General features: G+C 37.9%; 2 protein-coding genes across 7 annotated transcripts in view; both read right to left on the bottom strand.

Annotated features, from left to right (window-relative positions):
• The window catches only part of LOC124151044 (netrin receptor UNC5C-like), a 420080-nt gene that overhangs the window by 258059 nt on the left and 145786 nt on the right, over window positions 1-16235 (bottom strand). The window lies entirely within an intron of this gene.
• The window catches only part of LOC124151045 (sperm-tail PG-rich repeat-containing protein 2-like), a 91178-nt gene that overhangs the window by 69475 nt on the left and 5468 nt on the right, over window positions 1-16235 (bottom strand). The window contains exons 6-9 of the mRNA XM_046523335.2: window positions 9871-10101; window positions 4526-4639; window positions 4228-4387; window positions 2276-2529 (exon numbers count right to left, since the gene is read on the bottom strand). Coding sequence (XP_046379291.1) covers window positions 2276-2529; window positions 4228-4387; window positions 4526-4639; window positions 9871-10101 — 759 coding nt within the window. The remainder of the gene's footprint in view (window positions 1-2275; window positions 2530-4227; window positions 4388-4525; window positions 4640-9870; window positions 10102-16235) is intronic.

Raw genomic sequence — 16235 nt, 5'->3', positions numbered from 1 at the left:
GGTTTCTGGCGTGGCCAAGGGATGCAACTCTGCACAGCAAATCGCGGTGCCTTAGACGTGAGGTAGGAATGGCGTCACACTAAAAACTATGTAATAGCAGAAGATTGATGCCATCATTCAACAAATTGTGGTTGTGCTGTCCTTATAGGTAAACACTAAAATTTGTCTCTGTATGTAGACATCTTCTTAGGTAATAAATAGAACATTATATTGCTTGAGAAATGCCGGAATTTAGACACTCGTGTTGTAAACATAGTATGACATGAACGCTCATATGATATCCTCTATATCTTATCTTATCAAAGGTGTGTATAGAGGCTAATGACAGGGCACAGTGTCTTTAGGTTTTCATTAGCTGTGTTTTTCATTGCATCTGCTCTCTAATGGAATGTATTGCAATAAATATTCATACCATAGGGCCCCACAACTGTGACTGAACTTTATCATAGTTTTATAAAATATCATCAATGTGTTTTGGACATAAATTTTGCAGTGTTTTGGCAAGTTTTTTTAGCTTTTAAGCATTTTGATTTGTAATTTATTTTTTCAAATCCAATTTGCAAGTGTATGCTTTTTTTTGCCCGGTAGTTTGCTAAAGTAAACAAATTGTCCAGAGAAACCCCAGTTTCTCACACTGACTGTGAAAGAATAGGTTTAGACAGCTAAATGGTGGTAGAAACGAAGTAATGATGAAATAGTCAGGAAATCTTGTAATTGAAAATATTTGTAATTTCTACTTTGGATATTATAACCACTATGGTTAAGGCTATAGGACTAGTGCCAGTTCCTTACACTGAACTGACCATTGAGAAATAATGGGTGAATTCAGGGACACCACAAACATAATTCAAAATATTCTTCAAAGTTTTGAATATTAAACACAAAATAAAAACTGCAACTTCCCTAAATTGACAACCTTTTTTTTGATCATTTCACCAGGAAACTTCAATCCCTAAAGCATCATGAACCGTTTGCATCCTGATTCCAGAACACGACAACCTGCCTGCTATCCCTATGACAATGTCCACAGACTCTGTTTCCTCATATTTCATAATAGCTTCTGAAAAAAAAAGCTGGCAATGTGAGCCTAACTTCTCCCAGTTGAGTCACGAAACACCATCCCAGGATTACCTCTTCAAAGACCTCATCCACCCCCCTCCTCTCCCTCCTATTCCTCCGTCACAATACTGGGGACACATATGTCATACATTTCCACCATTTCCACAATTTCCACAGCAATCAAACATCTTCTGCTCCTGCTTTGTTTCAAAACACATTTCATGGCGTCAACATATTTATCTGAGAAAATGATGTCTGAATTTTTCTACCTATGACCAAATGTTTAGCATTAACCTTTTAAAAGTCAGATTATCAAAGATCTTGACAAACAGAATGCTAACATGCATCCAGGCATGTGAAAGGCCATTCCTTGCACTTTCAGGAGAAAGGTGATACCCCTACTTGTAAAAACTTTCAACTTCCAAACTGAAAAAATACAACTTTGAAGCTTCCTTGCTGTGAAGCTCCAAACGTGAAGTTTATAAAAATAAAACTGTTTACCATAAATACATCTGTACAGTGATGAGGGGAAACCATGGTCTGAAAGTTACACTATATACACTTTGATCCACTGGGATGCCCCTGTTTCAAATATGGGGATTCATATTGTTTAAGTTCAGTGTTTAAAATCTGACTCCATAATTGGTTAACCAGCTTGAGAAAAACCTGCAAGGGCATACCTCATAAACAGACAGTTCATTGAGAAGACGCGGGGCACCAAAAGATGAGGAAAACTGTCTGACTCCGGCACAGGGGAACATCAGAAGCTCTGATGAATCTCAGCTTCTTGTCAGGTCTATTGTCTGATACCCAACAACTCACTGACTGGGACTATTTTCCAGAATTTTGTCAAAAAATGAGTCTCGCGTCAAACCGTTTTCATGGCAGGGTTAAGTTTAGACATATGAGAAAATTCCCGTCGGACAGAAAGAAGAACAGCGGGTCTGGCAATAGTTGAATTTCTGTCAGATCTATTGTCTGGCAGGGAAAAATAAATTTCATCATCTCTGGGACATCGAGTCAGAATGCATGATTTGCACATGCATTCACTTCCCATGCATTGCATGGCCATCTGTACCCAGCAACAAAATACTCAAGTCTTCTTCTTTGAATGCCGCATTTCCTTGAGATTAAGCAGTAGATCAAGTCAGCTGACAACTAATTTTAAGAGAGAAAAAATACCATGAGAAAATAAATTGTAAAAAAATATTCTCACCTTGACTGTTGCTTGAGGTTCAGTTAGCCGTGAGGTAACAGAGGCGAAGTTTGATGATAGTTGTTGGTAGCGACTCTTGAATGGTTTTTCTTTCACTTGGTAGTGGGCAGGGCCAGGTTTCTCTACCTCGTCCTTCTTTGCAATGGCTTGGATCCTGGTGGATGTTGTCCCGAACACCCCTCTGCGCGTACTCTCCAAGTAGGCCTTCCTCATGCTCTCTGCACCCATACCACCGATGTTGTACGCTCCGGGACCTACAATTACAACTTGATCACTTTAGATTGAGTTTGAGTTTCAGGTAAAAAGTTGCTGTTTTTAATTACAATGAAATCTGAATCTCAGTCTGGAAACCTCAGCTTCTGGGCACTTTCAGAGTGTCATGTTTTTACACATAAAGGGAGATCACTCTGTACCCATGTTTCGTTAATCCTGTTATCTGTTAACCCTGACCGTGGGAATAGAGGGTGAGTTGGGTTTAACGCCGCTTTTAACAGTATTCCAGTTATATCACGGCGTGTCAGCTTAATGTGGGAGGAAAGCCCGAAGTGATGCAGGTCTCAGACGTTTACCACTTCGGTGAAACCCACAAGCATGGGTATGGTGCTGACAATCCTAGAAACATAATCAGGGCGAATCAGGATTCAAACCTGCAATCATAGGTTTCTGGCATCATAGGTTTACCAAGGGATGTAACTCTGCACAGCAAATAGCAGCGCCTTAGACAACTGAGCCCTGTGCCCCCGACTATGGGAATAACATATATTAGTCTGGATAATAAATAGTAATAAAATAAAACTGTTTATCAAATAAGATTTGAAGTTATAAGGTAAAAAAATCAAAAACAAAATTGGCCAAAATAATATAAACAACTAACATCCTTTTCCATGCCAGCACCTACAAATGTGCAAAAATAATTCTGAATCAGGGTTGAGGCATTTACTGACTTGCACTAGCAAATCGTGTGCACATTATCCAGTAAATGTTTTCTATCCCCTTGAAATAAAGAATGAGGTGATACATTAAGAATGAATGATTTATACCAAGTGAACAGTTGATGTCAACACAGGGAAGTGCTTGTACCGTGGCAGAATCTAAATGTAGCTCTGCTCCACATTTCGCCTACAATGCCTGATTTATTACCCCAGTTCTTGTTTCTTAGCACAGAACAACTGCTCGTGCAGCTCGGATATCATACATGCATGCATTAACTTCACATACACATTTGTTAACCAATTTCCCAACAATGATAACTTATGAAACTGTTCTACGTAAATTATCCACTTATTATTCCACATCATGAATGCCTTGGTTACATGGTCAAACACGTCATTGGTTGTGTTATCATGGTGATACTGATGACTCTTATAACCTTCTTCTTCATCTTGATGAAGAGAATTATAGGATGTATTTACCATCCAACTACTCAACACAACTGTAAAACGAATGGGAGTCAGTGCTGCAGTCTGATTGATTGAAATGTGTTGGTTACATTGGATTTGAATCCTGGAAATTTCCAGGACTATTCACTGCATATTCTTAATCTGTCACATATTGCAAATTTGAAAAATGTGCCACTTGGCATGGCAATGAAAATTCTGTACCAACTCTATATTGCATTTAATTCATACTTAAATTTATATCAATCAACATAAATATATTTCAACATCAAAATTATTCACTCAATAAAAGGAATATGATATGATTCAACACAAAATATATATTTATTATATATTTTTACCATGTTTACATTTCTAATGTAATATTGTTTTTCAAATTATTTGTAGTCAATAAATAACAATCATGTTATGATCTCCCACTCAATTCCATTGTAATTCTCCGATCCAGAACTGAACACTTTCCTCCTTACACCACTACAGTCCTTGGCAAGACTTACAAACAAAGGGAGACAACTCTTGCCCAACATGGAGATTATCTGAAGAGAGGGATTTTACCTGGTGTCTTCTTGACTGGCCCTTCAATGTTGAAACGGACAGACGTCTGACCAAACGGGCTTCTCTTCAGCCCCGTCACACGCTTTAGGGAATCCAGTGCCGATCTCGGGTCATTATACACCCCGGGGGCAGGGGTGATTGTCTTCAGTGGTTGAAATCTCTACAATGAACAAATGAATATTTTTCATGACACTTGTGCACCCACATGAAGCCTGGTAGAAGTGTCTTATCTTTTCAAGTTATCACAAAATACCTGCCATGATTGTACTCACACACACTGATTGTAATTTGCACTCACTTTTGATTGGGACATGAATGGTGGGTGCTCGACTTCAATTCCATCTGTATTAATCTTTGGGTGTGGCATTTCAAACTGGCCTTTTATCTCATATTTCCCTGGCCCGGGTATTGCCTGGAAGAAAAACAAAGTCTTTGTTTTAAAAAAACCCATTTGTATACTTTTAAGATGAAAGCAAACAATAACGACAAATATAAAAAAAATAAAAAAATAATTAAATAACAGCAGGGATCTAAAGTGTCATCAAAGCATTGAACGTTCTGTATGGGCATTTATTGCTATCAATAGCAACACCCTTATTCATGAATTAAAATTTATATGCTAACAGTATGAGAAGGAAACGCAGCTTTTAGCACGTCAAATTAGATTGTAAACTGTTCAAAGGGATATTATCATTCTGCATAGCAGCGTGTGCTCTCTGTTTCAAACACAAGCCATTCAACACAAATATTGTCAAAATGTTCACATGCAGATGTGATTAAATTTGTTCCGTATTCAAAGCAACATTTCCAATTTGATCACAAACTGTGATTTAAAATAAAAAACAAAACACTTCTCATATATCATTTACCACTTATCTGCCAAGCTACTTGAATAATTAGCATGCAATTTTCTACCGCATGCTATATGCGTGTCATAATTGGAGATTTATTGCTGGAGCTTAAACTATAAAATGATAGCTCTCACAGTGCTTCACCCTAAATCAAAGTAATATCACTTCTGAATGTGCACTATGACGAATTATCTGAGAGGAAAACTGTATGATTTTTGTGACTGCCGCCTCTCCTTCATGTGTTTATTTATGGTCATGGGACTCCGCCATGATAAAGTAGAGCCAGGGGGTATAGAAAGTTGATGTGGAGAAACTGTGAGAAAAAAACCTCTACACTCTAGACTGGTCCCTTGCTTATGGGCGATAATTGAAACCATATTTCACCAATAGAAGAAAAAACAACTGGATAACAATAACCCCCTGTTCTTAAATAGCCAGAAAAAATAAATGGTAAAGTCTTACAAACTCAATGACACGACCCTACATCTACACACAATCTACACATAGGCAATGCCCAGATTGCTGTCATGTTTCTGAACAGCTGGATGTTGATTTCATGGACAAGTGTGTTGATTGTGCTTGCACATGTATTACAAATTCTTAATGTTTTTCAAACAGATTTATTATTTAAGTTTATAATAGGTGACATTTTCCCCAGAAGAGGATAATGAGGAGCCCCCATCATTAAATGTAACCATGGTAACATGAGTACACAAGCACACACACAGTGGCCCTGTTTGAAAATATAGATTTAAATGTAAATATTATGGTGAAATTTGATAAGAAATAGAGCATGTCCCCTGGAAGGAACGTTTGTTGATAACAGAGTGTCAAAATATATAACATACTGCCAAAATGGCAAAGCGTCATTGCATTTTTATCAGCTGTTTATTTCCCTAAAATCTCACCCCGGCTTCCATGGCAGGTCATACAACTATGCTTTTAACCTTATGTATATCACAGGGTAATGGATTCTATAATAAACACATCAAAACATTTGTTTGAAATAAGATTTGCTCTGGGCTTTTACAAATTCTGACTTAAATCTACGTTAAAAGTATACAACCCTGGCAAGACAGTTTCAACATTCCATTAGCAGTATTATAACATCTGCAAAATCAATTTGGTAAACTATGATAAAAGACATGGTAATGCCAGGTCAGAATTCATCCCAGTCCTGTCATAATTGTCAGTATGCACTGAGCTTGTTAGTCAAGTTTGATTAAGGTTTCGGTGCTATCTAAACTTTCCACTCTAATGGACTGAATCATCTTCCAGGTTTTAACCATTTTTTCCTCGTTTGTATCAGTATGACCAGTTGACAGACTCTAACTAAACGTTATTTATAATTGGAAATATTTCTTGCCATCAAAGTGAACAAATTATCAGGGAATCTTTAAACTAGGAACAGTTGGCACCAAGATTTGACAAGGCTGAGAAATATTCCTCTTGGAACGAGAGTGCACGGCTAGAGCAAGGGATCACACATTTGGATACCAACATGTCAGGGATTTGGTTGCCACAAATTATGTCGGAGTCTTTTGACTGGCTTCACGTCACTTCGTGGTCTTCAAAGAGTGTAAGAAGCACAATGAAAGAGAGACTTAATCGTGTAAATTGTGACTCATACATTCCTGACAACTAATCTGAAAATTATGATCTAATTATGGAAGTTACTCCTCCAGACACAAGTGCCTAGGTCTAGTTTCTTATGCCAGAGACGGTAGCTTCCACAGAGTCTTTACAGCAGCAGTTCCACCATTGGCGTGTAGACATAAATTTCATCTTCTCACATCAAACTGCCTCTACTGACACCAAGTGGAATATTTAAGATAAATTTGGAATAAATCGAGTTATCTCAGTCGTAAATCTCATGCTGAAAGTACTTCGCATAAAATGTGTAATTAGACGTACATTTCACCTAGGTTATAAATGCAAGCATTAAAAAGGAAATTGATTTGTCATTAACTGTCCAATGGGAATGGTGTTTTCACAAGATTACTGGTATGGTCATCAGTCCATTAATAGAACCCATGAAGTTGGACATAGTCGGAATGTTTGCATCAGATCTAAATAAGTCCACATTTACACAGACCCATAACTAATGTCAGCAAGAAAAGAATTTGTGAAATTTTGGAAGCTGAAACCTAAACCCAGTCTAGCCTTACAGAGAAAAATAGAAAAATATACCATTGTGCTTGAAAAGAAGTAAGCTGGAAGGACAAGGAAAGAAGCTCTGGTGTTTTTACCATTAAAATACACATTAACATGATTAATATGAGGTCAGATGAATGTAATTTCTCGTTTTGTGGATTATCTTGTTTACAATGCCTGAATTGGGACTTAAAAGCCAAAAATATGAAAGGGAATAAAACAAATGAGGTGAAATGAGGTTAATGTCGCTGTCAAGATGATTGCTTTTAGAACTATGTGCATTGTTTGTGTATTGTTTCTTGTAATCGTCCAGACTGATGCTAGCCCACTGAGATACCTTGCCGCAGTTGAACATGGATACCCCACTCAGACACAGTATACTGATTCCAAGTCGACAAATTCTTGTTTTATCCCTTTATGCTGAATGCCAGGCAGGGTAACAACAAGTACCATCTTTTAACATCTCTTGGAATGACGTGACCAGGAAATTGTACCACTGACCTTCCGCTCTAGGGGCAGAAGCTATATCTACTAGACCAGTTAGAATAAAACAAAATATGTGCCAAATACGCATATTATGAAAAAGAGCATTTTCAGTTATTATTATACTTTCAAAGAACTTAGGGAGGAAGAAATAATCCAAGAACTTTAAAAAAAATAAGTTTTGTTCCATCTTAATTTTATGTTAATCATAAATACTGTTCATATATATTAACAGTGAAGTTTAACCTTTTGAAGAAATCCAATTCATTAGAATAACCAAGAGCTTCTTGAAATTACTTCAAAACCCCTGTATCACGTCAACCTTGTGGTTTCGCACACATAGCCTCTCTGCCCATAACTTAATTTTGTCTTTAAGTGTTTTCGTTTGAATGAACATAAATATACACAATTACTTCCATGTGTGATGCTGGGGATGTTTATTATCACTGAATGGGCGATGGCCATAAATGGCCTCATCATATATGTGGATTTATTTCAGAAAAAATAAACTCCTTGAAGATACTTATAAGACTCTGCTGATTTCACGTTATCCCTGGATGCATCTTGTGAAGTAGAATTAGACTATTTAGGTTCAGGTCTGTAAGTTTATTATAACAGAAACAGACATCCCTGGGCTAAATTGGAATATATTTAAAAGAAATATACATATTTTTGGTCCGATGTCAGGAAAGATAGTGATTTCGATGATGATATGGAGATACATGTAGGTTAATATACACACAAATATCGAAATAAACAACTTAAATTGACTTCACAATTTCTTTCATGTAAGTATTCTTGCAGAAATATACACAATAATTCTAAAATATTTACACAAGTGTAGAATCAAAACAAAAGTTCAGGGCGATAGGGTTTACATCTTGAATCTGAAGGTAGATGAATGAGTTTTAAAGATTCCCCGACGAACCCGGGGGACAAGATGATAGAATAAGGAGACACAGCCACAGAAGAACATGTTTAACAGAGGGGATCTGCCCTCCTGCACATAAACAGTTCTCTCAAGGAGTGGGTGGATTAACCTTTTTCAGCTAAGTGCAGATAGCTATTTCAAGTTGCTGCTTGTTTATGAGGGTTCAGGCTTTTGACCCTATAAATTTTACAGCACAGATTAAAATGCCTTTGTACTGAGGAGGTTGGTGATCCAGCCTTTGGTTATTTTCAAAATGCTTCTGAGAAGTGCTTATGTAATAAGTGTAGGTGAAAGTCCCATTTTGTGTTTATCTGTGTCGTTGACTTAAGTAATACATATTCAATTTTCTATGTTTTGATCAACATCAAAACACCCTGAAATTTCATTCTAAATTTTAACTATTTAATGTTTGATTTAGTTTTTGTTTGATGTATTTGTGACAGTCTGATTACACATGACTATACTAAATTGGCAATGTCAGCCAAGAAATCATCCCAATATACCAGATGTGATCGGAAACCTAGTAATTCATGTTAATGCTTGGGGCAGGTGCACCCAAGTTAGATAAATGTATGCAGATAATTGTTAAGGCTATTACCCAAAATTATCTTATGACCTGCAAACGGTGTACTGTAAATTAAATTCAGAGCTCACATAGTTTCAAAACTGACTGAGAAAGAAACAACAACACAAACATGTAAATCTGTAATGTTAATATTGAAAATATAACGGTCAATGTAAAATCAAAGGAATAACTACGGAAGAGAAATGAATATTTTGAACTTTCAAGTTCTGTTTGTAAAGTATATATATGTATAATACCTAATTCCAAGTCTTGAGCAAATTTTTACCCAAAGTTTGTTTTTTTCTTGAAAAAATTATCAAAATGTGTGTTTGCAAAGTATTATGTAATCTTAAACCATAAATGATATTGATGTCATAAACAATGGATGACTGATCAAGGGAGGTAACTTGGTTCATTTACAGCGGTGATGCGAGTTTTGTGAAACTGTGGACATGTATTCCGGACCTGTACGAATGAATGTCGGTAAGATATATTCATTGTCCACCAATCAAACCTTGAGGCACATGGAATGATATACCATGTGTGTGAGCCTATGTAACGATTGGGGTACATTGACTTACACACAGGGTACATCACAAAATGTACCCCTCAAGATCGGTTGACAACTCATAATGGTAAACAATCACAATAATATTTACCTTTTTCTCCTCATCCTTGACCACTGCCTCATGATATCGAGGAAGTCTTGCTTCGTATCGTACGCTTCTCTCCTCGTCTGCAATGTTGGCATTTTCAGCTTTGTTCTGGACCTCCTTATATGGTTCATATTCTCCTGGGCCTGGCCCACCCTTGCCGCCAAATTCCACACGTTTGGATGTCAGCTTACCGAAATGTACTCCTCTGTACTGCGAAGTTGGTTTTGTATCACCCTGAAAAAAATAAAATTGATAAAACTATTTTGTTCATTAGAAGATTAGACAAATAGACTGGACAACTGTATTGATGTGGGCAGTGAGTGAGTGAGTGAGTGAGTGAGTGAGTGAGTGAGTGAGTGAGTGAGTGAGTGAGTGAGTGAGTGAGTGAGTGAGTGAGTGAGTGAGTGAGTGAGTGAGTGAGTGAGTGAGTGAGTGAGTGAGTGAGTGAGTGAGTGAGTGAGTGAGTGAGTGAGTGAGTGAGTGAGTGAGTGAGTGAGTGAGTGAGTGAGTGAGTGAGTGAGTGAGTGAGTGAGTGAGTGAGTGAGTGAGTGAGTGAGTGAGTGAGTGAGTGAGTGAGTGAGTGAGTGAGTGAGTGAGTGAGTGAGTGAGTGAGTGAGTGAGTGAGTGAGTGAGTGAGTGAGTGAGTGAGTGAGTGAGTGAGTGAGTGAGTGAGTGAGTGAGTGAGTGAGTGAGTGAGTGAGTGAGTGAGTGAGTGAGTGAGTGAGTGAGTGAGTGAGTGAGTGAGTGAGTGAGTGAGTGAGTGAGTGAGTGAGTGAGTGAGTGAGTGAGTGAGTGAGTGAGTGAGTGAGTGAGTGAGTGAGTGAGTGAGTGAGTGAGTGAGTGAGTGAGTGAGTGAGTGAGTGAGTGAGTGAGTGAGTGAGTGAGTGAGTGAGTGAGTGAGTGAGCACCATGCCACCATGAAACAAAATCAACTAACTAACTGACCTAGACTGACCACCCATTTTGATTTTGGCTGTTTTTTAAGATAATAGGTTACTTTGGGGGGGGGGGGGGGGGGGCAGATGACCTAAAATGGTAAACCTGGATAAAAACTACCAACTGTTCCAAATATTCAAAAGATGCAGTTTCTTTGAAGGACATTTCCTACAGCTGTCTGGTCTGTTGGAAATACAGATCGCTACTGTCCAGCACTGATTGATCACAGAGGTGGCACTACAGATATGAATATTTTATGCTTGCACTTTGAATCACTTCTGGCTCACTGTAACTTCCTGATGAAACAAGCTGCATTGTTCGTCATCACATTTCTAGTTATATTCACACATATGCCATTTACTACTCATCACAAAATTGACAGAACCCTCATTTCAAAAATGGATCAACCACATGATAGAACAAGCATCTGGTAATCCTATTTAAGACAGGCCATCTTCATCATTCCCCGAAAGGAGTATTATTTATTAATTAAAGGAAAAATTATGGCTTGAGGCAAACAGCCTTAAAATTTGGCATTTTCATGAATTCGGGCAGAAAAAAATTCCTCTCAGGCAGATCATATCAATTTGGGCACAACAAATTATAAAAAAATAATTCATAAGATGTACCCTCACCTGTATTACTTGAACTTAAAAGTTACACAAGATAACAATTCAATAACAATTAATATTTCCATAATTTTATCTGTTAAAAAGTGTTATGCAGGCTCCTTCTTAACCATGCAAATATGTCACAATAAATTATAACTATTATTCAATATTTGTCATGTAAATAATCTTTTACCAAACCTGACTGCTTGTGTCTGTGCTAGTGATAAAATTTAAATACTTTAAGTTTTTAAATCACAGATATCTTAAAATTAAAGCCCCTCGTCACGCCAGTGACCTCATCATTGCATGTTTTGAGCTGTGGCAGCCAAAAAACAAAAGGGCCAATCTGTGGGAAAGATAATTATAAAATATGCATTATGAACGACAAGCGTTAGATGTATCCTCAGAGGAAGAGGTTGTCGCTAATGGCTGTCATTTGCTTAGTCTGTCAAGAGGGTTAAATCCTTTGTCCCATCAAAATCCATTCCCACTTTTCGTGACTTTTCTCATTAGTATGCAAATGTATTCATAAAAGCTTGCATCTCTACATTGTCTCTTGCTGACAGAGGTGTGATGGCTAGCTCGTCTTCACGTGATAATTAGACAATTTCCCACTAACAACTGACAGGCGGAATAAAAAATATATGGCAGTGTATCAACTGAACTTCCCAATGTTCTTTATCACTCCTCAGACCATGCTCTCTGCTTGCTCTCTGCAATCAACTGGCAATTAACATTAACACATGTTTAGTCCATATTGGTGAAATATTCATAAAGCTGAGGTTAATATTTTTGTGAGTGTGTACAATATGCTCTCTGCTTACTCTCTGCAGTCGACTAGCAATTAACATTAACACATTTTTAGTCAACATTGGTCAAACATTCATAAAGTTTAAAGTTTATATTTTTGTGAGTGTGTACAATATGTTTTCATATTCATTTTGCTAAACATGCTCTGATGAAATGACTGACAACTCTTCATATAACTCTTTTTTTTATACTTGAACTCAGTGGATGGTGTGTTGACAAGTAATTGACATTGGCGGAAATGTTGCTCAGACTGTAGAAAAGAACATGCAATATTTCCTTGTTGAATATATTCTCCTGCCAAATGTGACAACACTGACATTTCTGATTATGAATAAAACATTATATCTGTAACCTAGCTAAATACCAGGGTATAAATTCTGTTCTCTAATCCTGGCTTCTGCACTGCTACAAGAACAGATTTCAAATGTTTAAATGGCTAGTGATTATTTCTTTTTAAGTATAGTTTAGGGCTGGGACAGGTAACTCGTGTACCCAGGTCGGGTGAGTACTGAGTAGGACCCGGGTACCCACAGGACTACCCGGACCCGTGGTTAGTCATGTGATATATTGTTTATTGACAAATATTATCTAGAACTCTATGGTTACACTACAAGTCACAAATGTTTGCATTTCTTTCTGACTATGCACCCATTCCTTCTGACTTTTCATATCTTTGAATAAAGATATAACTTGAGTCAACTTCAGTGTATGCATGACCAGATTATTTAATACATGTATCTAAATATGTTTTGCCAGTGCTATGGTAAAAAATGTCCAATCGGGACATTTTTTACCTATCTCTTAATACCTACAGTGGGTACCCGGGTAGGGTAGGGTAATAGAGGGGTGGGTAACCTGGGTAGTAATTTCGGACTCGTCCCAGCCCTAGTATAGTAATGTTGTTTTGTTAGATTAATTTCTAGACCCAAATAAACATTGGACCAGATATATTCACCTGATGTCTACCCATGATTGTGTGTGTGTTTGTTGTTACCTAGTTCCCTGGAGACACACACAGATACCTAGTTCCTTGGAGACACACACAGATACCTAGTTCCTTGGAGACACATACAGATACCTAGTTCCTTGGAGACACACACAGATACCTAGTTCCTTGGAGACACACACAGATACCTAGTTCCTTGGAGACACATACAGATACCTAGTTCCTTGGAGACACACACAGATACCTAGTTCCTTGGAGACACATACAGATACCTAGTTCCTTGGAGACACATACATATACCTAGTTCCTTGGAGACACATACAGATACCTAGTTCCTTGGAGACACACACATATACCTAGTTCCTTGGAGACACACACAGATACCTAGTTCCTTGGAGACACATACAGATACCTAGTTCCTTGGAGACACATACAGATACCTAGTTCCTTGGAGACACACACAAATACCTAGTTCCTTGGAGACACACACAGATACCTAGTTCCTCGGAGACACATACAGATACCTAGCTCCTTAGAAACACACACAGATACCTAGTTCCTTGGAGACACATACAAATACCTAGTTCCTTGGAGACACATACAGATACCTAGTTCCTTGGAGATACACACAGATACCTAGTTCCTTGGAGACACATACAAATACCTAGTTCCTTGGAGACACATACAGATACCTAGTTCCTTGGAGACACATACATATACCTAGTTCCTTGGAGACACATACAGATACCTAGTTCCTTGGAGACACACACAGATACCTAGTTCCTTGGAGACACATACAGATACCTAGTTCCTTGGAGACACATACAGATACCTAGTTCCTTGGAGACACACACAGATTCCTAGTTCCTTGGAGACACATACAGATACCTAGTTCCTTGGAGACACATACAGATACCTAGTTCCTTGGAGACACACACAGATACCTAGTTCCTTTAAGACACATACAGATACCTAATTCCTTGGAGACACACACAGATACCTAGTTCCTTGGAGACACATACAGATACCTAGTTCCTTGGAGACATATACAGATACCTAGTTCCTTGGGCACACACAGATACTTCATTCCTTGGAGACACATACAGATACCTAGTTCCTTGGAGACACATACAGATACCTAGTTCCTTGGAGACACATACAGATACCTAGTTCCTTGGGCACACACATATACCTAGTTCCTTCGAGACACATACAGATAACTAGTTCCTTGGAGACACACACAGATACCTAGTTCCTTGGAGACACATACAGATATCTAGTTCCTTGGAGACACATACAGATTCCTAGTTCCTTGGAGACACACACAGATACCTAGTTCCTTGGAGACACATACAGATACCTAGTTCCTTGGAGAAACATACATATACCTAGTTCCTTGGAGACACATACAGATACCTAGTTCCTTGGAGACACATACAGATACCTAGTTCCTTGGAGACACATACAGATACCTAGTTCCTTGGAGACACATACAGATACCTAGTTCCTTGGAGACACACATGGATACCTAGTTCCTTGGAGACACATACAGATACCTAGTTCCTTGGAGACACATACAGATACCTAGTTCCTTGGAGACACACATGGATACCTAGTTCCTTGAAGACACACACAGATACCTAAATTCTTGGAGACACATACAGATACCTCGTTCCTTGGAGACACACACAAAGCACAATGTAAACTTAGTTCCGGGACATTTATTGTAAACCATTCCCATGGGACATTAATCATGTTAATAAACATGTTTTTCTTTGGCTTATTTATACAGAAGTTTACTTTCTTCCTGACATATGAAGAAATCCAGCACCTTTGGCACCAAAATAACTAGTTTCTTCAACATACATAAAAAATAGCTCCTTTGGTATAAATACAAAAATCTTGTTCTTTGAGACAGTTCACAGGGTTCTGAGAACAGAAACAGATTTTTGCAATGAATATTTTACAGACAACACTACATGTTTTTTTCCATCTCTGTCTGCCCCTACTCACCTTATCCACGAGGACCACGTACTTGTCCATTTTTTCCACTGACTTCTTATTTACTATATCTACAATACATGTATCTCATAAAACATATCCTCCATAAACAACATCCCATCCAAACAATTGAAGGAGAGTATGAAGCAATACCAACTGAAACTTGTGGCAGCACACATTAACAGTAGACCTGCTTGTACTAAGAACATTAGAAACATATATTTGTATTGGCAATATGTTTTTAATGCCATTCAGGTCAGCTTCACAAAACGTTTGGTGAACATTTGTTTTGGAACATCAAGCCATCTCAGAATACATGAAAATAAGATAATTTATTACCGCCAAAGGTTCTGAATGCTGAATGAGAAACCCACCCAGCCATGTTGAATATAAAGGACATGCGTCATGCAGTTACATGACAAATTGGGACTCCCTTCCGAGAAACTTAATGTTGATGACATTACCAACTAGCACTGAAGATTTATGTTCTTCGGTAAAACCCCAGTCAATTACATTCAAATTGGCTTTTAGGGTACTTTCAATCATTTATGACACCATCCCCTGAATAAACCATGAAGCAAAATATGTACTAATGTGATCCTAATACTACAAGACATTAGACAGCAGCTTTGATAATAGTCCGTTCAACTCTAAAATGCTATCCAAACAGATTAGCCCTCCTCAATAAAACTATTCGATATCTGTTAAAAGGTCACACCATATCCCATAAAGGTCACAGTTACTACACCACCTCGCATGCCCCTGAATACTAATGTCCTACAACTTGTCATTGTGTTAAAGTCACGTGAAATACAATACACCCACTGTCGAAATAAATGTATTGAATTTCAGAAGTGAAATGCCCTTTTGAAATGGCCATCACCATCTTTGTCCATCTCAATCTTTTAACGTCTAAACAGATTTCAGCTAATAAGATAATATTAGAAGCTTGAATAATTTTTCCCCATATTTAGCTTCATCAAATCACTACAAAGTTTTCATAACCTTATACATAATTAATTTCCTGCCATCATGTAGAGACGGTACACCCGAGGGGCAGCAAG

This window comes from Haliotis rufescens, unplaced genomic scaffold (assembly GCF_023055435.1).
Source record: "Haliotis rufescens isolate VD_foot unplaced genomic scaffold, xgHalRufe1.0.p SCAF_20, whole genome shotgun sequence".
Classification (NCBI taxonomy): Eukaryota; Metazoa; Mollusca; class Gastropoda; order Lepetellida; family Haliotidae; genus Haliotis; species Haliotis rufescens.
This window is presented reverse-complemented; position numbering and strand designations above follow the sequence as displayed.